We start from the raw sequence: 24,518 nt of genomic DNA, 5'->3' as shown, positions 1-24,518 counted from the left end.
CGTTTTTTCGATGAGGGTACGACGCCACCCTTCCGATCCGAATTCATATTGTGCCACCGCGTTGATGTGCACCACACTATAGCGTTTGCACGAGCTGGAAGTTGAGGCGTCTGCGGTCGCGATTTACCCAATACGCGAGGATCCAGTGAATCGCTTCGATGGCTGCAGGTCGGCGGAACGATTGTCCACTACGTTGTTAAATCGCCAAATCTGAGCATTCTTAAATACGATTTGAGGTCAGTGAACTTTAATGACTCTGTTCGCTCTCTTAAACATATTATTATATTCATTGTACAGAAAAATTGTACAGATTGCTTGGTAGATAGCGGCTTGGCTTTGCCCCTGGCATTGCTGACGTCCATGGGTGATAGTAACCACTTACCATCAGGTGGGCCGCATGCTCGTCTGCCTACATAGCCAATAAAAAAATATATATATGCTCTCCAATTTTAGTGCTCAACTCTTAAATTCTTTTTTTTTATTTTTTTTATTGCCTTTGTAGGCAGAAGAGCGTACGGCCCACCTGATGGTAAGTGGTTACTGTCACCCATGGACTTCAGCAATGCCAGGAGCAGAGCCAAGCCGCTGCCTACTGCTTAATACTCTCCACAAGCCTCGTTTGAAGAAGGACATGTCATAGCGCTCGGGAAACACCGTGGAGGGGAGCTCATTCCATAGCCGGATGGTACGTGGCAAAAAATACCTCTGGAAACGCACTGTGGATGACCGCAGTGGCTCCAGGTAGTATGGATGAACTCTACTCCGGTGGCGGGCGGTGCGATTGTAAAACAATCTTGCCCAGTCTTATCTTAAATATTTATGGTAGGGCATGTAGCAAGTTCCCGAGTAATTATAGGACTGTGATAATTACTCGGGAACTCGTTTGGTTTGGAAAATAGGGGAGTATATTCACGGTCCCATAATTTATTCCAAGAATACAGTTTAGGTTTGCGACAAAGCAATTGTAACTTCAATCTTATGTACTAAGTTGAGCAGACGCATTTACGTTGTGGTGTCCACGGCAACAATTTAACATTAGTTGAGCTATGCCCTAGACTGGTAATAAATTAAATGACTAGGTATTGAAACAGTTGAAGATATGGTATAGTCGGCATGCCCGATGTTGCTATACTAGTCGTTGATTATTATAAAAACATGACTTTGTTAATACTTAAGATATATATACAGTCAAACCTGGGTAAGCGAGAACTGGTTAAGTGAGAAAACTCTATAAGTGAGAGTAATAGCCAAGACCCGTCATTATAAGCTCCCAAACCTCTATTAGCGAGAAACAGAAACCTCTGTAAGAGAGAGTCGTTTTTCCCTCATGGACCTCCGTAAGTGAGACTGCTACTTATCTATACCTCTATAAGCGACAGTCGAGCTTTATTTATTTATATTATTTAGGAGGAACAAATGACAAAACGAATTACAAATTTAACATCTGCTATTTTATGACTCATTCTTAACTTTCGTGGAACTTCCTACCATTGTTTTTGTATTGTTTTCTCATCAATATTGAACCTATTCTATTTCGTGGAACTAAATAACGCTGTTATTTTATCGCATTCTTTTCGAATAGACTCGTGTGCCTGTGTACCGTCCTGTTTGTCGGACTTACTCAGTTTATCGTTAATCAATTGCGAAGGAAAGTTCTGTTCTGCATCATGTCAAAACGGAAAATTAAAGTACTGTCATTAAATGATAAACTTAAAATAGTGAATGCGTTTGAAAATCGCGAAATGAAATTAAGAGGGTGCATTAGCGAGAAATTCGGGTTAGTGAGAAACCTCTATAAGCGAGAATGAGATTGTGCTCCCTTGAACTCTCGCTTATCCAGGTTTGACTGTAGTTATAATAGTATTTTTAATAAAAATAAATCTGAACGACATATCAATTTTACAAGGCGCTCTCATATTTATTGAGAGGTAAAACTTTATGAATCTGAAATCGCATAGTCTATCGTCACGTGCTTAACAGAATCACCATGACTTGTCGTTTTATCTTCATACGTGTATTGGCGTTTGAAAAATGTCCATCTGAATCTAGAAAATTAGTTGGATGAGGCTATAGTTTTTTTGCTAAATTGAGTTTTACAACGATTAGTTTTTTTCCTAAACTTGCTCTGATAGTTATGCGTTCTGAGTCACTTTTGAGAGTTCAAGTCGCGCACATTCGTTCTTATATTAAATATGTCGAGAAATTATTTACCAAGAAATATGGAAGTATTTATAAATAGAACGCCTTTATAAATATGTAGAAGAAGTTTTTCTGAATAAACATAAACACACCAATTGCGCTGACGCATAATAAATATGTACTTTGAATTTTGAAGTCACGCAAAATAAACTCTATTGATAGCCACAGTTTCGATAAGAAAATAATCGAGACCGCTAATAAATCACTAGCACAAGTTCTTTGGTAGATTTTTACTATAAATGTTATAGATATTTAAGTTTTTTAAATTATTAAACCAAGACAATCTCAATAAATAGGTGAGTGAGTACGTATCTATCACATATTCACGAATTACTTCCGCGATGACGTAATAACGTAGTGTATTAAATATAAATTCAGTATTTTTTTAATTGTGTAATTATTGGTCGTCCTGTGAGTCTGTTGGGGTAAATACTACTTCTTGGCTGTTTATGCCTCGAAGCAGTCACACGTTCCGAATCATAAAGTGGGGCAGCTTTTGTACAAAACATCTCATAGACTGTTGTACCCACTGAGTTTCTCGCTGGATTATCTTGGTAGCGATTCCGATCCGGCGGTGGAGTCAGCGAAGCACTAACCTTTGCCACAAGCGATTAGGTAGGGAAAAATAAAAAAATACAAAAGAAAAGAAGAGCCTCAAATCTTAAAGTGGATAGCGGTATTAGCATATTTGATTGAACCGTGAGCTCGTCTGTCTATCTTCAAAAAAATAATACAATATTTTGACAAAAAAGAAAACTGGCGTCAACATAATAAAATAGAGTATCATCAATGTACTACAGGTCAATGAAATACACATTATTATGGATACCTATTTAAAAAAGTAACACCTAAAATAGTACCGGTTCGAATTTATCGTTTATTAAATGGGACTACATGTGAGGCACCAGCTTTAAAATAAATAAATCGCGTCGAGTACCCCGTCCTTTTTTAAGTCGGCTGAAAACATTTCATTCTTTTGCATGTTGTTGGAAAACAAAAAGCATTAATTAACATCATCAACTGAATAGTTCACAGCACACGAGCAACGATGCGTGCATTACCCAACGAGAAGCCAATTAGTGCATAACGACGATTAACTATACAAAGTTTCAATGTTTGTGCACAAAATATGAAGTAGTGAAAAGATTTTGTATTTAAAAAAAATAAACAATCCGTTATTAAAATGGTGTTACCAAGTGCTTAGTGCGAGTTTTTTTAACGTTCTCGATAGCGTAAAAGTTAACTCAAATTAGTATGGAGTTGGAACGTTTGCCACTAGGGGTGCTGTTCCAACTGCATACAAATTTGAGTTAACTTTTACGCCATCGAGAACGTTAAAAATTCACACTAAGCACGCACAGAGACATATTATTATAACTAGTCAGATCTTAAGTAAAACAGTAACACAGTAAAAACTTTTCTTTTAGAATGCTGGCCACAAAAAAGTTTATTGAATTCGAATTTCGAATTGTTCATGAAAATAAAAATGTATACTTTTAGAATTTTACTCATTTTTAAATATGGAGTGGACGCTTAAAGAAGACCGTGTTGCAGTTATTGCGTTGCATCGTTGCGGTTACGCGCCAATTCAAATTTTTAACATACTGAAAAATTTGAATATAACCAAAAGATTCGTTTATCGTACCATCAAACGATACAATGAAGACTCTAGTGTAGATGACAGGTCAAGAAGTGGTCGCCCTCGGTCTGTTAGGACTCCAGCAGTGATAAAAGCTGTGAAGGCGCGAATTCAAAGAAATCCCAAACGTAAGCAGAACTGTTGGCCCTTCAGATGGGGTTAAGCAGAACCACGGTGAAAAGGGTGTTAAATGAAGACTTAGGGCTTCGGGCATATTGAAGAAAAACAGGAAATCGTTTGAATGCTCGTCTAATGGACCTAAGACTGAAGAGATGCCGCGCTTTGTTGAAGCGGTACGCGGGAAATTCTTTTTTCGGATGAAAATATTTTTACTGTAGAAGAGAGCTACAACAAACAAAATGATAAGGTGTACGCACACAGTAGTGAAGAAGCGAGCAACCGTATTCCGCGTGTCCAACGAGGTCATTTTCCATCCTCGCTCATGGTATGGTTGGGAGTTTCTTATTGGGGCTTAACAGAGGTACATTTTTGTGAGAAAGGTGTAAAAACGAATGCAGTTGTGTATCAAAATACAGTCATGACGAACCTTGTGGAACCTGTTTCTCATACCATGTTCAATAACAGGCACTGGGTATTCCAACAAGATTCGGCGCCAGCTCATAGAGCGAAGAGCACACAAGACTGGCTGGCGGCGCGTGAAATCGACTTCATCCGGCACGAAGACTGGCCCTCCTCCAGTCCAGATTTGAATCCGTTCGATTACAAGATATGGCAACACTTGGAGGAAAAGGCGTGCTCAAAGCCTCATCCCAATTTGGAGTCACTCAAGACATCCTTGATTAAGGCAGCCGCCGATATTGACATGGACCTCGTTCGTGCTGCGATAGACGACTGGCCGCGCAGATTGAATGCCTGTATTCAAAATCACGGAGGTCATTTTGAATAAACTTTAGTGTCATAAGAATCTATGTTTTGTTAAGTTCATTTTGGTATATGAATGGTTACATAATGAATAAACTTGTTTCAATTATTTTACATTAAACATGTGACAGAATTTATGACCTGACTAGGTATATTTATACGTGATACCTTACCGTTTAAATAAAATCGTGAATAATGTATACAAATTTCAAAACAAACCACTTCGATAAAGCAGCACGACACGAGAACCCTCTCATCGTGGCCGCCGGTAACTACATTCCCGATCCTGCGGACAGAATGGAAAGCAGTCGACGTCGCCCAAAACACGTCATCTCGGATCCTCCCGAACCACTGACGGTGCTTCTAGGTACTTCAAGCATCGGTCACCATTCTCGTCGAACCCGTTGCTTGCGACGAAGGGCTCGACGAGTAAATGAACTCTCAGACACAGCCCACTGAGTTTCTCGCCGGATCTTCTCAGTGGGTCGCGTTTCCGATCCGGTGGTAGATTCTGCGAAGCACGGCTCTTGCTAGGGTTCGTGTTAGCAACGTCGTCAGGTTTGAGCCCCGTGAGTTCACCTACTAGTTAAGGTTACGCTGGAATAGCCTCTCAAGGCTACCAGCGTAGGTAGGAAAAAAAAAATCAAAACAAATCTCTATTTACCAAAATTTTTTTGTATGTATTAGCTTTATTTTCAAGCTTTAGTTTTAAGAAAACATTTGTAAACAATTACTTTATTTTTTCCCACATTTACAGGAAAAAATGTTAGTACCAAATGAAATATAAATCTTGACGTGTTAGTAATTACGGTCGAATTTTGGTCGATGGAGCCTTTTATAAACCTGTATTTTTACCAAATTTAATCACGGTGTATAATGTTAAATGTTAGATTAAAGGGACTAAAATACTCTCAAACAAATATTAAGTTATTATGAGAGAATAATTTATTTCATTTAACAGTAACATTCATCATGAAAAAAAACAAAATAACTCTAAATTTTATGTACTATTATGCAATTGTACTTAGGTACGTAGTGTTTGGTAAGTTTAGAGATCTCTCGAACGCTATCCGATGTCTAAATCCATTGTTTCGTTCTCGTCTCGTTTCAAAGCCCTTGTGCAATCACCAAGATAAGAAATACAAACAAAATGAAAATTATTTTAAATAATATTTATCAAGGTCTTTTCTTTTTATCGGTTCTACGTAATATTTGCCATAAAGATAATTTAAAACCAGTAATAATAAAGTGAAATACATATTATTCTTTTTTAAAAAGAAAGACACTGTCCCATTGCGTGTACGAACCTTTTTTCTAATCAAAAATATTTTTCGGTAGGTAGTTTTTTTTTTGGATGGAGATTTTTTTAGTGGCCCTTCTAGCTTTATCAAGATGGGTGGGTGAACGTGTGCTCATTATTTGTGACAATTACCCAATCGCGTCCAATAGCCTGACCTCTCAAGCGCAGCTGCTTCGCGAGTACATATACCAGATTAGAACTGTAATATTCGAAGAAGATACTGAGAAAAACTCAGCTGGTTGATGTTATCAGTTGCTCCTTGCTGTAGGGCCGTCGATTTATACCAATTTCAAGGATTTGATTTGAAGTGTTAAATTGTAAAACTACCAACGCAGAAATTCTTTTTTTTTATTGCTTAGATGGGTGGACGAGCTCACAGCCCATCTGGCGTTAAGTGGTTACTGAAGCCCATAGACATCTACAACGTAAATGCGCCACCCACCTTGAGATATAAGTTCTTAGGTCTCAATATAGTTACAACGACTGCCCCACCCTTCAAACCGAAACGCATTACTGCTTCACGGCAGAAATAGGCGGGGTGGTGATACCTACCCTCGCGGACTCACAAGAGGTATTATCACCAATCAAGTTCATTAGAGTTTAATTGGTTATGATATCTTATAATAAGTTTTTTTAAAGTAACAATAGAGTTGAGTAGCAGTTGCACGTATGCATGTTAATTTTGTGCCCATAACTCCCGTGAAATCTAAAGAGAGAGTTTATGCAATGGTTGATCAAGCAAGAAATTGTTTTAATGCGGCTCGACCATCCATCAAATGCTATGGAAGATAAAAAACAACACAATGGGATGTTTTTCTTGATTTTGATCGTAAAATTGTAAGCTTTAAGAACGAACATGTGTAAAATGATGTAATAATCGACGATTCAAATACCAATGCATTATGCATAATTCCTTTATGTAATCTTGAAAAAATTATAAAGTATGCCCCCCGTATTTAGATTTTGAAGGTTCCTATTACGAATTCCTACGAATTATACATATTGCGGAAGAATAAGTTTTTTATTATAAAAAGATCAACACAGGACGTTAACACAAATTAAGTCTCTAAATGTAACATGGCAATTTACTAAATCTTTCATCCACTATTCATTAAATAGAAGTCAATACATCAAAATCTATTGGATTCGGTTAATTAAAAAAACGTTTAGATTATTATCGACTTAATGCCGTAATTAATGAAATTTACAATATTATTCATTAAGTTCGGTTAAAAGTATTGAAATTGTTCTGAGCAGTGTACGCGGCCTCCGCAGCTGGTAAGGCGGTCAAGCCGGTTCGGAGAGTCTCGAGAAATGCTTCACGATTTCAATCATTTCACCAACAAAGTCTATTAGCCTACCATAAATTGGATTACCAAAAAAATATCTAAGCAATTTTGAATGTATGTAAGTAAAGTATTATAAATAGACCCAGTGTGGTGAGTAGTAAAGTTTTATATTATTTTATTTTCAGTGGAATTCATGTTTCAAACACAATACATGCTTAGTTTTGATCAAATTTACTTTTCGAGGTTGCATTGAATTTGAGATTGTCACGTTGTACAAAAGCTACGGTTTTTACATCGTATAATAACCTTATTCTGGGCAATTTAAATTGTCCCTGTAGTCGGAGATCTATAAAAAGCGAACCAGTTTATACAAGTTTTGCCTTAGTCACCTTGAAAATTATTATAAGGTGGAGAAATCTCGAGTATAGGAGATGTTAGACATGCTTTAGGATTAAAATCATTTGATGCTTAAAATTCTTCGGAGGCCACCTTATGAGTTGCCAGATAAAAATATTTATGTAACGAGTTTTTTTTTTAATAAAGGGCACGTTATGATCTTGTAAAAATTGTTCTTGAGTTATGAACCAACCCTAATAATAATGTGTTTATTTATATTATTTCATTTAAATAAATTACAGCCGCATACCTGCTCATTTCTGACGCGTATTGAATTATGTGGTTGACAGAACCCATAGACCCATAGACACCACAAGAAATCGAATGGCCCCACTTTGAGGCATGGTATCTTAGTCCCTACTTATGTACCTACGTAGTATTATGTGACCGCTATCGTAGCCTTCAAAGCGGAACGCACGATTGCTCTCGTTCACAATAACACACTACTGTGTTTGATTTTTTTTTCCATTTAACTGTGGTTTTGAAGTAATATTTTTTATTGCCTTCCTAGGCAGACCAGCATACGGTAATTTATGATGAGTGGTTATCGTCTCTAATGGATATTAACAAGGCCAGAGGCTATGCCAAGCGGGGGACACTCTTTACACCTCGTGTAAGAAGGGACAAATTAGGGAACACCGAAGGGGGGCAGCGGAGTGTGCGTTACAGAGGTTATCTCTGGAAATTCCATGTAAATGAACGCAGTGTTTCCAGGTACTACTAACCTTTTTAAGCGCGCTGTATGACAACAGTTCCGCGTAACTGCAACTTTACGGGGCTTAGGTTAGCTTAGAACTGCTGTGTCGAAGAGCAATCAGATGGGAGATATATCGCATTCTAAACCAGCAGACTGGTTCTGGTCCAATGCGGTATTCTGGGACACCAGCTGCATGGTCTAGGGTGGTCTAACAGGCCTCCGGGCTACCAGTAATACTTCAGCCCTAAAAAAAAAATCGTTGTACATACATTTTTCCGAAGGATGAGTATTTTAAATAACAAAACATTTCCGTTTGGTCGCTTATCACTTGAAAGGCAAGTCACGTCGTCTTTGTATCTGTGTAAGTATTATTATAATATAGTATTATAAGTAAAAATGTCTACCTGAGTTAGCAAAAACTGCTCCGCCGTCTCAATTGCGCAATAAAGCAATTGTTTTCGGTCAACGTGACAAGTTGCAAAGAACGACAGTATTACTCAAGCCTTGAGCAATTTTTACCAAATATACCTACTAGGTAGTGATTAGTTAATTATTGGATGAAATCAAATCTACTTTGCAACGTGTAATGACAAACTTAGTATTTAGGTATGTTTCAAATATTTTGTGCAAATTTTACTGAATGTTCTTATTCTCAGTTATTTGTATTGTATAACTATTTTATCTTGCTTTCATGAAAAAGTCCTAAGACAAAGACCTAAGCTAGTTGCATAAACAATAAGGGTTAATATATATTTTTTTATTACCGTATAGTCAAACGAGCATACGGCCCACCTTATTGCGAGTAGTTACCGTCTCTCATGGACGTCAGCAATGGCAGGCGCAGAGCCAAGCCGCTGCCTACCTTTTAGTACTCTCCACAAGCCTAGTTTGAAGAAGGACATGTTATAGCGCTCGGGAAACACCGTGGATGGGAGCTCATTCCAAATCCGGATGGTACGTGGAAACGCACTGTGAATAAACGCAGTGGCTCCAGGTAGTATGGATGAACTCCGATAGAACGAGAAGATGGTACTTATCATCTCAAATAATTCCTCAGATCACTCCCCATGGAACATACGGTACAAAATACAGAGGGAACCGAAGTTTCTCCATAGACCCAGAGGCTCCAAACGATCCGATAATATGAAGGTAATTTTTTAATTTCGCAAATTTAAGCGTATAAGAAACCGCTATTGGGGCTTATAAAGTTCCATACAGATCATAAGCTGAAAGCCCACTTTCACCATAAAACATAAGGTCGAAACCTATAAATAATAAATAACCTATTATGAACGATTAAATAGCGAAAAATAACCAGCATATTTTTTGCCGCAAAGTAAATAGTTATGTGTTGACTTGAAGGTTGAATTTGGTGGTGGTGATATGACTGAGACTCAACATTATGTCACAAAATGGAGGGTGGCATTAAAATTATGATATTGTGTATTATATTGTGAAAGTATTTATTACAAGAAATTATAAGAAGTTCTTTATATTAATAATTTGTGCAATAATCTATTTTTTGTTGTCCTCTATGTGCTTCTCTACCTGATTGTGTTGTAACTAAGCACAGTTGTTGGCCCCAGCAAGAAGGTTTCTGTCATAATACCACATCAAAGAACGATAGATACTGCGTAGTTTAAGAACTACATGTTTTTATACATTTTCCATATAGTCACGAACGAGCGTAATCTAGTTTCATTTATAAATGAGAATATAAATAAATTACATCGTTTGCTCTAATTACTAAGACAATTATGTTTGTTATAAAGAAAATAAATGAGTTTTATAACATTTCTTCTTCAACCGGTGTCCACCCAATGCTGAGTGTAGTGTAGTGTAGTATGTATCTTCATATTTTATGCACTTATGCACTATATTTTCGGTCTCTTGCCTTTCGCACCCATTAATAAAAACATGATACGCTTTATTGGTCATAAGAGACAGGACTGGTAGATCAACTTCTCCAAACATGGCGAAACCGATGCTTTATTGAAACTCCTAATTTTTTAATCGTGTATAGGGACATATATTTTCTGTTACTTTACGTGAGGTTGAAGTGGTTTTTTTTCTCAAAAATTAAACGTATGGTCAGGGAGCTCTTTGCTCATCCTGATATATAGAGTAAAGAAAAAAAATAAACATACTAGTAGAAAAAAACAATTTGTATTATGTATGTGTATGAAATTATGATCAGTCGTTGAAGTTCAATCCAAAAAAAAAACTTAAAACTGCTTAACGTTGCTTAGATGAATTTCATAAATTTTTCGACTTTAAAAAAAAAAAAAATTGTTGATAACAATGAAACAGCAAGAGAAAAAATATTTGCCAAATAGCATGCGTATTTTAATTAATATAATTTGCACTGAAATGCACAATGAATTGATCAGTGTTAAAAATAATGCTAGAAATTTGTTTGGTTCATGTGATATCAATGTGCAACATTGTTTATAATATAGAAATAAATAAATCTGTATAAAATAGGCAAAGATAAAAACAGTTCAGTAACTCTTCTCTCATGTCTGCCGATGTTATTGTTTACTTCATTAAAATTCAGGCTTAAATGAAACAAGTTTCTGCCTTCCAAGTATAAAAATATTTCCCTGGTTTGGGATCTGTTCGATTTATCTCACAATTTTTACAAAAATATTTAGCAAATCAAAACATATTTTCAACTGAAATTAAGTCACAATAATTGATAGTAAAAATGTCTTGTTGATTGATCATGTTTAATTTCAAAACCGTTAAATTATATAAGTTAAAATCGATTTTTTGTCAACCTAACCGCCAATCTAAAAAATACAGTAACCTTTTTTTTTAATTATCATTTCGACAAAACATGAATGAACATGAAAAAGGTTTTTGTGTGAGCTTTTCTATGCTATTCAACTGGATTCGATCGGCATTACATAAACGTTACGCGGCGTTGATCTAGCCACAATATTATAACTAATTCCGCATAGCCAACTATCGTGTAGCGGAACCAGATGGCGCAGCTAACGTCTTCAATGAAAAACGACTGATGTAACCAAAATGTAACAGTTCTACTTGTCGAATTCATTTCGCTTCTTTTTAACTTTTCTACCGAATGTTGTAACATCGCGATTCTCGGCAATGCGTTATTGTTGTTTCATTGACGTGGCCGCGGAGGGGCGCTAGCGGCAGCGCCACCAACACGCCGCGACCAAACATTGACCAAGCACGCGTTGCACTCCGTCCGACAACTTGCCGCAACATTCTTAGCGTAAAAGTTACCGTGGATGGTTTACTCTATGTAATTTGCTGGTTTAAGTTGAATTTTCTACAATTTTCCTTCGAACATCATTGTGCCAACGACTTTTAACTTAACTCGAACTACGACTGTGCTTGATTTTAAGTAGCGATGTGTTTCGCGGATGTTACCGCTAAAGGTAGTGATGGGAAAACTTTGCGAAATGGAATTAGTGAGTATGCCATTTTAGTTTTAAACGTATTACGAAACATAGTTCAGAATCTTTACGATACGATACTATTTCATAGTACGATATCAATTATCATAAATATTATACATTACTAAAATAACCCTCTAGCATTTAATCAGTTATTTAATCGGTACGATATTCACAGTTTTCTAACTAAGCAAGACCTTGAAATAGTATTAAGCACGGATCAAACTCCATTGACAAAAAAAAACGAAAGAGCTCATTAACAGGATTTCTTAAAACAAATAACAAATAAAAATAAATGTAGTGTAAAGACAGTTCACGCTTTATTTAAACATGCTTTAAAACATCGGTTGAAAGTGATTTCTTTGTTGTAGGAAGTGAGTCTATAATAAACTCTTTTAAACTGATTTTCTTAATACAATGTACTTAACATCTTCATTTATGTTTGAAGAAATTTTAAATTACGAATTGCATGAATTTTGTTGGTTTCTCGTTAACTTTCTAAAACCAAAGGGAAATTGATTTTCTAATAACAGTTAAGTACCTAACTTTTCTTTTTATTAACATTAGCATTATTAGTTTTATTAACATCACCAAATGTTTATCATTAGTAAAAAAAAGATTCATTAATAGGATGACTACCTATGTCTAAAATGTTCTCTTCCTGTACATTCTACGAACAATAAGTACAATTGCCGGATTTAAGGCAACGGGCTTTATTATTTTTGCAATTCAATATTATTGTTCTATACACAAGTTCAGCTGACAGTTTATCCGTTGTTAGGCGTTACTGAAGTCATTCTGAATGCTATTGACCACATAGATATAAATAGAGTTGAATGTCGATCGAGAATAAGTTGGGGAGTCACCAGAGAGTAAAAATTTAACTTTCCTAAGTGCCGTATTTTCCGTAGAAAATCTCTCTGGAAAACTCTGGAAGGAACTGTCAGAGATGAGATGTTAAGTGGTTACTGGAGCCCATAGACATCTACAGCGTAAATGCGCCACCCACCTTGAGATATAAGTTCTAAGGTCTCAGTATAGTTACAACGGCTGCCCCACCCTTCAAACCGAAACACATTACTGCTTCACGGCAGAAATAGGTGGGTTGGTGGTACCTACCCGTGTGGACTCACAAGAGGTCCTAGCACCTTATAGCCATAGAGTCTCTGTCATGTCACCTCCCGTGCTATGTAACTCATGGTTACTCTACAGCCCCACAGCCCTATGAAATTACACCATTTTTGAAATAATGTTTAAAAACACAGTAGGCTGACTATGCCAATGGCATTCCTAGTATCAACAGGAGGCAATAACAATTTACTATAACCATGTATCCCAAAATATCACTGCGTCACACATTTACGGTATTATTCTTCATATTAGTCTTCACAGACAGACAGATATATGGCTCCTATTCGTGAATGATCACCGCCGCTTACGAACATTAGCAATACCAGCGTAGCCACTACCTACCGCTGAGAACTCTACTTTTCTCTCTAGTTTGAAGAAGTCGAAATTCTGAAATGGAAGGAACTCGGAAAACGCATGCTAAATGACCGCAACGTTTCAAATAAACAAGACGGATGAACTAAAATTTTAACGTTTTAATACTTATCGCTACCATCAAAATAGTCCACTGAAACGTTAGTCGAAAACATTTCGAACAGCGCCGTGGAAAAATAAAAATGTTGCTGTTGCACACCCACTTATTTCTCAACAATAGTGTTCTTGGTTAGTGACCGCAACGAAGTCAGCCAGTTGAAAAGAAACGCAAATACTCGTGGAATAATACATAAATTGAATGGGTTACTGTAAGTAAGGCTGTTATTATCATTCCTTAGACAAAGACAACGCCTTCCACCACAGTGGATAGTTGCGCTCAATAGACTTTTTTTTTTGTTTTCCTACCTATGCTGATAGCATTGAGAGGCTATTTCAGCTTCTCCTTGACGTGTAGATGAGCTCACGGGGATCAAACCGGGATTGTTGCTAGCACTGGCCCTAGCAAGAGCAGTGCTTCACAGAATCTACCACCGGATCGGAAACGCGATTCACTGAGGAGATCCGGCGAGAAACTCAGTGGGCTGTGTCTATGGGTTAATTTACTCGTCAAGCCCTTCGTTGCTTGCGACGGCTTCGGCGAGGACGGTAACCGATGCTTGAGGTACCTAAAAGCGCCGTTAATGGATCGGGAGGATCCGTAATGATGTGTTTAGAGCGACGTCGACTGTTTACCATTCGGTTTACAGGATCGGGTATGCGCTCAATACACTCTTCCCCTACATTTACACGACTGGCCCATATGTAGCGGCTTGGCTATTTTATTGCTTAGACGAGTGAACGTGCTCACGGCCCATCGGATATAAAGTGGTTACCGGACATAAAAATCAACAACCTAAATTCCTCACATTGAGACATGAGTTCTAAGTCTTAGTTTTCTAGTACAATGAGTGCCCACCTTTGAAATCGGAACGCATTATGTATGTAGGTACTGGTTTGCGTCAGAAATAGGCAGGATGGTGTTACCTGTGCAAGCTCACAAGACTTAACATAGTGCGTGAGCCGTATGCTCTTCTGTATACGATCCCAATAAAATAATTAATATCCTTACTAAACCTATTAGATTTTTGAGTTTTGAGTGTACTGATATACTGGGTTTCGTATTGTGTGTAAGTATATATTCCGCATCGTACTTTTTAATTGTTGAATTGCTTGAGTTCCTGTTAGTTATGAGTTCCTGTTTGGTAGGAAAGTGGTAGTGTCCTGATGGTAGGAAACATGACAGTCGCTGTGAGCTCGCTTAACATGACTGCTTCATGAGAGAGATAGGCAAGATGATTGTCTTCCTCAGTAGGCTCACAGTACGCCCTACCTCCCTAACATAAACATATTACACAATTTACGATTACTTAAAAACTAGTTAATAATTCATTTTTTATGAAACATCAACCTTTAATTTTAGAGAGGCATAAGCATGTTTTTATGACGTACTTACTCAAGACACCTACTGTACTCGGGTCGGTAGTTTCAAGGTTGAAAAAAATACATACACACTTCTAAAATAAGCTTGTTAGCTATGTGTAAATACGTTCCTATTGTCTCAATTTTAATAATCTGATTTGAATTAAGTTATTGTTATAAACTAGGGCATTTACTGATATTCAGGTTGTCTATGAACTCCGATTACCATTTAACACTGGGTGTGCCGAGAGAGCTATAGTATTAGGTTAGTAACAAAGCAAATTATTAAATTTCAATAGGACGTTTTAATTGTAAATTTCTTTACAATATTTGTAATCTAAAAATGATCTTGTAACCTAAAGTAGCATCTGGTACTGAAATTTAAACTACTTAAGCATTCATAATAGATGTAGGTACCTACGCCAACGAATCTGTTTCCGACATTATTATTTGAATCAATTTACTAAACAAAATAACGACCTATAATATTTTTTTCTTGTAGGTAATGTCTGGTTGTAGTTAACGCAGTTTGTGCAACTGGGGTTTCGTAATGAGTTCCGTCTAATCTTATGCTATTACAACGCTGGCAGCACAATATAATGTTTGAAACACTTCTAGAAAGTTTTCTAAGTAAGAACTTGACAATTGTTTTTGTAATGGTTGTTGACGTAGGATACAACATTATTTTTAAATACCAATTTTAAGCGTAATACTTCACATGCAGTTGTTTTAACTTTATTTACTTTGAATATTGTGCCATCGCAATTATTAGAAATAGTAATACATATCAACGCTTGAAAGGCAAACGTGACTAAGCGACAATAACTGCTTTATACATAAATGATAGGCAATAACCATATTCGATGCGCGAAAAATATATATTTCTAGGTCTATTAAAATCATTTCAATCCTACAGCTAGATTCGTTAAAATAGATTTTTTTCAGGTATATCAACTTTAAATTAGTCTACTGTAAAGTTCACGCATTGTCGCTTAGCCATGTTTGCCTTTCAAGCGTCAATATGTATATGATAAAATTTCAAATGGCCTGACGAAATGTTAATGTTCGCACAATGAAGTTAAATACAAAAAGATCAAAATTAAATTCGAATACAGAAAATTGAAAATAGAGAATTCAAGTCACGGAATTTAGCACTTAGAGACATCATTAAAATAAGTATACACTAGAATAGAAAGTTGGGTTAGATACTCAAACACGGAAGCCATTGTAAATATCATGCATAGTCTTGAAAAACGAAAATAGACCCAAAATTTAGAGAGTACCCTAATAATTTTGTATTAGTGTCTAACGATTTTTTTGTAGTCTAGTAGCTAGCTATAAACGTGCTATAAACATCGTGACCCGTGGGTCTACGGAGCAATTTCACTCACACGGTGGATTTCTCTTTGATTACTTCCAAATCAGTGTCTAATTATCAATTTAATTTTCTTTGTTCATTTTCCATTTCCTTCCTCCCTAAGAAAAAAGGTGCTACATATTGTGTAAGGTATATTTTGGCGTGCAATAGATTACACTATGCCTACTATAATAATTACCTCTTGATATTTTTTTATTTTTATTTATTGCTTATGAATGGACGAGCCCACCTGGTGTTAAGGGCCTACCGGAGGCCATAGACATCTACAACGTAAATGTCGCCACCTACCTTGAGATAAGAGTTCTAAGGTCTCCGTTTTTATAGTACGACGGCTGCCCCACCCTTCAAACCGAAATGCATTATTGCTTCACGGCAGAAATAGATGGTACATACCCATGCGGACTTACAAGACGTCCTACCACCAATAATTATTATTTTATATTAAATTATAATTTTAATTTCACCGCTTTGATTTTTATTACATGATATTATTTCTTCGCCGTCGAAATCAATTGTGAACATTTGTTAAGTGCGTATTTCATTAGAAAAAATTGGTACCTGCCTAAGGGACTTGAACACCGTTGCATCGCTAGATACGAATGCACCGGACGTCTTAACCTTTAGGCCACTTTAGGCAATATGCTTGTGCTTATCACTTTTATCGCGCTTTTATAGCAGTATCTACTTATTTATGTAAAAGAATCTTTCAATATAATTTTCATTAGCCTCAAGACTTCCGTCTTGAAATTTGTACCAGTATCAAGGACCAGAATTTTTTTTTTAGTTTGGTTTGAAATTTATTTATACTTTTTTTTGTTTTTAAACGTTTCCTTTTATGTTTATTTTCAGTTCCAACCCCAGAGTTCAATTGTATGTACTTGAGTTCACTAACAGTACATTATCAAGGTAGTAAGTAATATTATGTAGATATTAAATTGTGCTATACTGTGTAAAACATTGATACAATTACAAACCACAAACTATTCTCACCGTATTGATTTACTTTTCTATTAATACCTGTTACGGGTGGATGTTGCTAAGTGTATAATATTATGTTATTTTTTCAAAATATTTTGACTGGTCTTTTTTTTTGTTTTTTTACCTAAGCCGATAGCCTTGAGAGGCTATTTCAGCGTAACCTTAACTAGTAGGTGAGCTCACAGGGCTCAAACCGGAGTGATGCTAACACTGACCCTAGCAAGAGCAGTACTTCACAGAATCTACCACCGGATCGGAAACGCAACCCACTGAGAAGTTCCGGCGAGAAACTCAGTGGGCTGTATCTATGGGCTAATTCGCTCGTCGAGCCCTTCGTCGCAAGCGACGGGTTCGACGAGGACGCTGACCGGTGCTTGTGGTGCCTAAAAGCACCGTTAATGGATCGGGAGGATCCGTAATGACGTGTTTTAGGCGACGTCGACTGTTTACCGTTCGGTCTACAGCAGCGGTCGGGGAACCGGGGTAAATTACCCTCAAATGGGGTAAAATGAAATTTTGGGGAGTAAAAATGAAACTTTTGTGAGTAAAAAGTATATATTGAAGTGAAACTTCTTTAGAATCGTTGTGATTTCAAACTCGATGAAACGTAATGAAAACATTTTTTTTTTCCAAAAATTATCGTGGTGTTTATATTATGAAAGATGCTAAAAAGAAGCGATTTCGTTTTTTTTTGTTCTTTTTTTTCACCATCAACTTACACAAAAATATTTTGGGGTAATAATTAAAAAAGTTCCCCGACCGCTGGTCTACAGGATCGGGTATGTAGTTTCCAGCGGCCACGACAAGAGGGTTCTCATGTCGTGCCACCTTCTCGAAATGTCGCAATGATGCCGACTGTAGATACTCACTGACAGAGTCGAGCTCCAGGTCATCGTGGAGATCCACGTTCCACAAGAACCATGGTGCTCCGACGGCTATCCTGCAGAATCGGGATTGAATAACCTGAGGTTGACTGATACTAGAGTGCATAGTGAATCTGCGTGGTATCACCATTCAGTCTATTTTATGTCGCAAAGCAGTTTCTGATACAAGTACTTTTAATTACGCTATCGACAGTTTTAAGAAATCTTGCGTAATATTCTCAAATAAATGGTATTTGTTGTCGTGCAATAATCTGCAAGCAATTTGTTTATTATTTTCAAAAAGTATTTGAATTTGGCGCTTAAAATGTTATTGTCAAAACAGCAATTTTGCTACACACGTGGAGCTAATTAAATTTAATTAAATAGAATTTTTACAAGACTTCCCTGAATCATTATAGCCATTTATAGCCTGTCTATTCAAATGTAAGTTAGTATCTTTATGAATGATAATTAATTCAAATTAAATCGGTTACTTTATTGTTATGTAGAATGTAGGTATATATTTTCAACGCTTTACGCTTTTGTTACCAAAACACACTTATCGAGAAATGTCATCAAACGCTTGCCTACGTCGCGGTTGCGCTGCACCGTCGAGTCATTTTAAAACTCAAAACAGCTGTTTTGGTTATTACAGTGAAACGTGCTAATGTGAATAATTGAAGAAAATGAATAGAAACTACAGTAGAAGAACCGCGGAACTCCACGATGAACACTGCTGCGCGGCCAATGTCAGCGGTAACTTTCGACGCAGCTCATCATTGCGGCTGCGCGGCGAAAAGATGGTACAGCGTTCACCACTTTGCACAAGGAAGTTGATTCCAATAATCACGGAAAACACGCCACAAAAACAACGCAGCGATGGTTCTCGACTCCAAGAGCCGGGTCATCGCCAGCGGAGTCATGTAAGTTCCCGGCATCTTGACAAGTGCACTGCTTACTATACATAACATGATTGTCTTGATTACGCTTTGACAAAGACATCAAAATGTATTATAATTTATAAAATGATTGAATCTAGATTGTACACTTGTATGTTAAGTACACTACACTAATTTTCCACAGTCTAAAGCGTTAGGCAAGGCCAAAACTACAAGTACTTACCTACATCATATCTAGGTCATCATTAATCGTTAGAAAATAATTGTTAGGTATAGAGTGCATATATGTATGTATATATGTATAATGTTATAAAATTGACTGTATTTTTGATTATTTAAAATTAATAAGTATTGATTTGTTTTCAGTCATTTAATTCAAATGCTCAGCAAAAGCCCAAAAAGTCCTGTTTAAAAACACAAGATGCTTGTATAGATCGAAACTTGAGCATGACTGATTCTGCCCACACACCACCAGGGTCACCTGAAGACTTACCTGATGATGAATCTCTGCATAGCTATGGGAGTGCAGCTACAGCTGCCTCTGTTGATGCTGGGTATGCTGCGTTCAATGGGACCACATTCAGTGGCAGATCAATGCGCTATGTTTTGCATTGCTCATCTCATGCAGGTTTGGCAGGTGATGAATATCTGACTCCTACACAGAGAGCTCAAAAGCAAATCCGTCGGCTTAAAAGTATGCTTAGTCAAGCAAAGAGAGACCTGGATAAAAAAGATAGTGAAATATTCCAACTAACAAAAGAAGTAGTTGAACTACGTCTTTATAAAACATCTATATGCTCACCTGACGAAAAATCAACCTCTAGTGAAATAGTTACTATAAGGGAGAATGCTGAAGATGCATTACATAATCAATCAACTTCTAAATGTGAAAAATCTTGTAGAAATTTTGATGTTATTGACAGCCCATTGTTTAAAGATGAAACACCAACAAGATGTCGCAATGAAATGCAAGGTTCGTTCACTGATTCTGGACATTTTGATGATCTCACAAACTCATCTTTACACTCTAAAGAATCTGTTCATATGCTTACACATGAAGTCTCTTGCATGACTGATATAAAGAATGCAGAGGAGGAAAGACATAGTTTGATTGCATTTTATGAGAAAAAAATTGAGGATGTTGTTCGCTCTCATGTTGGAGAAACACAAGAACTTAAAAAAGCTCATAATGACAAAGTAGAAGCCTTACTCCAGAAATTGGCTGATGTTAACACACGGTATTGTGAATTGCTACCTAATTATGAACAAGCAAAGGAAAGAATTCATTCCTTGGAAAAACAACTGGAAGAAGCAAGTAAGCAGTTAGAGGATGAAGATGGTAGAAACCGTTCAATGTACTTGCAGATGTACAACAAAGGTGTAGAAGCTGCTAAGTTTGAAATGGGGAAGGTATAGTATTGTCCCACTATAACTTAATTTTCTATATCAGTGTTTTTATTTGGAGTTTTGAAAAAATAAAATTTGTCAACAGAATCAAAGCAAATTTAGTCCTTTTAAAAAAGCTGTAACAAACAGCATTGTATTATTTATAATCTATATTCACTCTATTCAATCTAAGTCTAATTATTTTAATTCTTTTTCTAAAATATTCACATAGATATTACAAAATACCAATTGCATATTGTCCAACTGGAACAGATTAGTGCTTCACACCAGAGATAGCTAGCACAACTGTACCTACTTATGTAGGCCAATATGTCCTGCCATCAGTATGTACTTTACTGAAAATAGCTACTATCTAGGTGTTCAGCATCTATCTTTTATGGTTTAAGTAAATAACTTTTTAGTCTATAAGACAAAAAACCATCTTTTGTGAAACTAGTACTAAATATAAGTCAAAAAATAATATTGTCAGAAATTCAAAATCAATGGTGTCAATTGATTAATCTTAAACATTTATGTGTATAAAACACATTTAAATTATAAAATTATAAAAGATAACCGATCGCACTTTGTAATTTGCTCACTCTATAATATGTTGTGCAACTTGCATTCTGGTGATTATGCAAATATGTATAGTAATTCGTGAACGATTATATTTGCGCTTCATATATCTGTTTATAACTTGAATTATCATTAGAAATACTTGTAAAAATATTTATACACTTCATTAAAACAAAAACATAAAATTTCAAAATCACTCATCCGATTTGCATCTTTAAATTTCAGGAGATTGAACCTGGAATGTCACAAGGGCAAATGAGCCGAGTTTCGGTGGAAGAGCTACTGGAGCAATTACAGATTACGCAGACTGAGCTCGAGAAAATCCGAGTAAGTATCAAAATTTTGATACCAATAAGCGAATGATTTAGTTTAATATCCTTATATACTTAACTGCTTTTCATTACAATTTACCAATGAAATTCCATGAAAACTTTATACTAAATTTTCCTAATTAACCAATTAAAGTTTAGTAGTAACTAAAAAGAAAATCACATTCCGATAATTATTTAACAGAATGATTGTGAGCTCACTGATAGTAGTTGTGCATGTGGCATTAACAAGAGCTCGCTTTAATAAGTAGTGCATTACAGGACACGGCATTCACTGAGGACCGAACGGCAAAATCACAAGTACTGCTAAGTGCAAAGGAGGCTGTTTCTTTATGGGTCCTAGGAGCTCGAAAGGTTGGATTTTTATACCGGAACGTGTAGCGCTCACTGTTAAATAAATTTTATTTATTGTACACCCTGCTTACCATACAGGAACTTGCTAATATTTATTTTACCTTAGTTCCCTAAATATTTTTGTATTATAATTTGAATCTCAAATGAATAATAATTGCTGGGCTTAGTAGAATATTTTATTTTGTAAATACTAAAGGTTTATTACCTCCCAATTTGATAGTGTTTATGATAGTTAAAAAATCTTCTGAATATAAGCTATCTTAATCTTCTCCCCAACCATTGGAACCAACCATATGGAATAATATTTACTTATTTTTACATATCGGTGGTTTGTTTAATAAACCCTGTAGTAATTTATGTAGGTCTTAGCGCTTATACTAACAGGAGTATTGACCTCTAACCTCATTTAATTTGCAATAGTCATTTAGTTAATACTTACACCAAGCTTGCATGCTAATACGTTGAAACAGCCTCTTTTGGTTTATGGGTAAAATAAGTTTGTAGCCGTAAGATTTTTTACTTGTATTGTACTTAGTTTAATTTAATAATGGTTAAATTTTCATTCTCACTGATCATGGATTAAAAGTAAATACAAGGACAAAAAATAAAGTAATTATTTCTCTTTTCAGGCAATGTACCGTCGCATTGTCGAGGCGCAGAAAGGTAACAAAAACAACATCGATCCCGAAGTGACTCTCCAGTTTCTGAAATCTGCCATCTACTACTTCTTGACAGATCCTGAAAACCATCAAGGACATCTAAACGCTATAGAAAATATACTGGGATTTACTGAAGCCGAAAAGAAAAATATTCGCAAGGCAAGATCGACTTAGACTGCTATGAAAGTACTTAAATTAAATGTCTTTTACAAGATCTTTTTTGTTAATTTCTACTTAAGTTCTTGTATTAGTTAGTAGTAAGAAACAATGCAGCTAGACGTCCGAGTGATATAGATAATATGCACTTAATAATAAGTCACCTTTAAAGCATAATGATTTTACACATAATAATAGTTTTAGTAATGGTGGTTATTTTTGTTTTGTTGGGGGTTTTATCGAATTTATTTTATAAGATAAATTTCAAATTGTGATTTTTATTATTGTTAAGCGCCAAAGAATCAAGTTCCCTTTATTGTGCAATTGTTGTGACTAGTTTCACAATAAAAGCTGCGACTATACGTTCCTTACATGTTAGTGATATCTTTTATGTTTTTTCTTTTTATTTTTTATAAATCTTGTTTTATTTTCATTGTTAATTTGCATGCTGGTCAGCAAATGACATACTTTTTTGTTATTAATTTTATGCGTATGTACTATAATCACACGGTCTACAAAATGTAGAGCTTTATAATTTAAATTTTATTGTTTGTAAATAACCATTATGAGTAAAGATTCACGGCGGAAAATGTTTTCTTTTAACCCGTTTAAATTACAAATTAATATTAAACAAAATCCCGTGAATGTGTACTTTTAGTGTTTATTTATTTTAGATATGTGTTATAAGAGGCTATCTTTCGGGATATGAAACGCTACTTAAATAATCTTGCCTGAGGTAATAATATTACTGCTGTGATTGATTGTTGTAACATTGTTTAGGCTAATAAAGTGCAAATTAAATTGATTTATCAACTTAAGTTGGTAATTCTTTTACCATCTCAGTTATTTCTTTTTTTTACTAGGCATTTGAAAAACATTGCAATTTCAAAAATTTTAACTATCTTATTTTGCTATAAAAAAAAATTCAGTACTGTTCCATGTTTTTCAATAACCTAGTAAGAGATTTAAACAAATCTTAACGAATCAGTATAATTTGCAACTAGAATTTTAATTTATCTCTTAAAAGCATACTTAGTAGCTAAGTAAATGTTTTTCTAATTTTATCTTTCCGTTCATTGATTAGTGATATTTAATAAGGCTAATTAAATTACCTTTGCGTCCTATAGTTATATGAAAGCTTATACCTAGTAATGTAATAGGTATATTTATTACTGTATTTTAGTACAGATACAACATACGACATGCACTAGATGAATAGATAGAAGATAATTTCTGTGACATGATTTGCTTGCCGTTGTTCCAATTAATTAAAGGATATATAAATACATTTCTAATTTTTATTTCATCGCGTTCTCTTTTTTACTCTTTTAATAAGGCCTTTTTCCGCACAGCGATATTTCACCGCGCGATTTTTTTCTCGTAATTCTTTTTTTTTTTTATATGGAACTTCGTTCCTATCCGGTGTTCCACGACACTACACATCTTTTTTATTTCTATTGCGTAGACAGGTGGCAGAACTCACGGGCCAGTTGATGTTAAGCAAAGCCCATAGGTATTATTGCGTCAGCGCCGCCACCTACCTTGTGACGTAAGGTTAACTCAATTGTATAGTATAACAGCTGTCCTATCGTTTAAACCGGAATGGATTACTGTTACGCGGAAGAAATAGGCAGAGTAATGCTGGTGGTGTAGGCACCATACGTGCTCATAGGACACCCTACTGCCGGTATTTAATTTTACACTTTTTATTTGAAGGTTTCATTTTTATCGCTTTTCCCTTCGTTATGGAAATCGTTCGTTGAACACAAAATAAGTACACACTTCCTTTGAAAATATGGTACTAACCCAGGGAGTAGGGCACAAAAATGGGTAATCTTGTTTGTTTAAGGTCCTGAGGGGCCCAGATGAGATAGAGGGCTTCCACCGTATTTCGCCATCAGTGTAAGTCTTACTACGCGCCATACTCCGGTCTGTCTGTGACGGCTTAATTTCCGCTTGCCATGGGGGTCCATTCAAGGGGTTGCCTCAATATGTGTGTGCGCTCTCTCCTGAAGTAATGGTCTACCCATTTCCTTTTGCAACGCACGATCTGCTTGTCAATAGGCATTTACTGACCGTCCTCTCACAGGCGCTCGTTAGAGATCTTAAGCCCTCAATACATGTTGGTCGAGCTTAGACCAACGCG

At 36.0% G+C, this 24,518-nt stretch overlaps 1 protein-coding gene across 5 annotated transcripts; it reads left to right on the top strand.

Moving 5' to 3' along the window:
* The first annotated feature begins 11,531 nt into the window (after positions 1-11,531).
* LOC101736729 (protein quick-to-court) lies at positions 11,532-23,660 on the top strand. Of its 5 annotated transcripts, XM_062675955.1 has the most exons (8): positions 11,598-11,845; positions 17,019-17,249; positions 18,116-18,454; positions 18,666-18,933; positions 19,276-20,319; positions 21,100-21,201; positions 21,465-21,557; positions 22,187-23,660. In XM_062675955.1, the coding sequence occupies exons 4-8, from the start codon at positions 18,697-18,699 to the stop codon at positions 22,388-22,390; spliced, it is 1,680 nt and encodes a 559-aa protein (XP_062531939.1). In that variant the 5' UTR covers positions 11,598-11,845; positions 17,019-17,249; positions 18,116-18,454; positions 18,666-18,696; the 3' UTR covers positions 22,391-23,660. The 5 variants fall into 5 exon arrangements, with proteins under 5 accessions (XP_062531946.1, XP_004931770.1, XP_062531939.1 ...); XM_004931713.5 differs by lacking the exons at positions 17,019-17,249; positions 18,116-18,454 and having other exon boundaries at positions 11,554-11,845; XM_021351629.3 differs by lacking the exons at positions 11,598-11,845; positions 17,019-17,249 and having other exon boundaries at positions 18,420-18,522.
* The last annotated feature ends 858 nt before the right edge of the window (positions 23,661-24,518 follow it).

The sequence above is a fragment of the Bombyx mori genome, chromosome 3, assembly GCF_030269925.1.
Source record: "Bombyx mori chromosome 3, ASM3026992v2".
NCBI classification, from domain to species: Eukaryota; Metazoa; Arthropoda; class Insecta; order Lepidoptera; family Bombycidae; genus Bombyx; species Bombyx mori.
The sequence above is the reverse complement of the archived record's forward strand: the minus strand, read 5'-3'. Positions and strand labels throughout refer to the sequence as shown.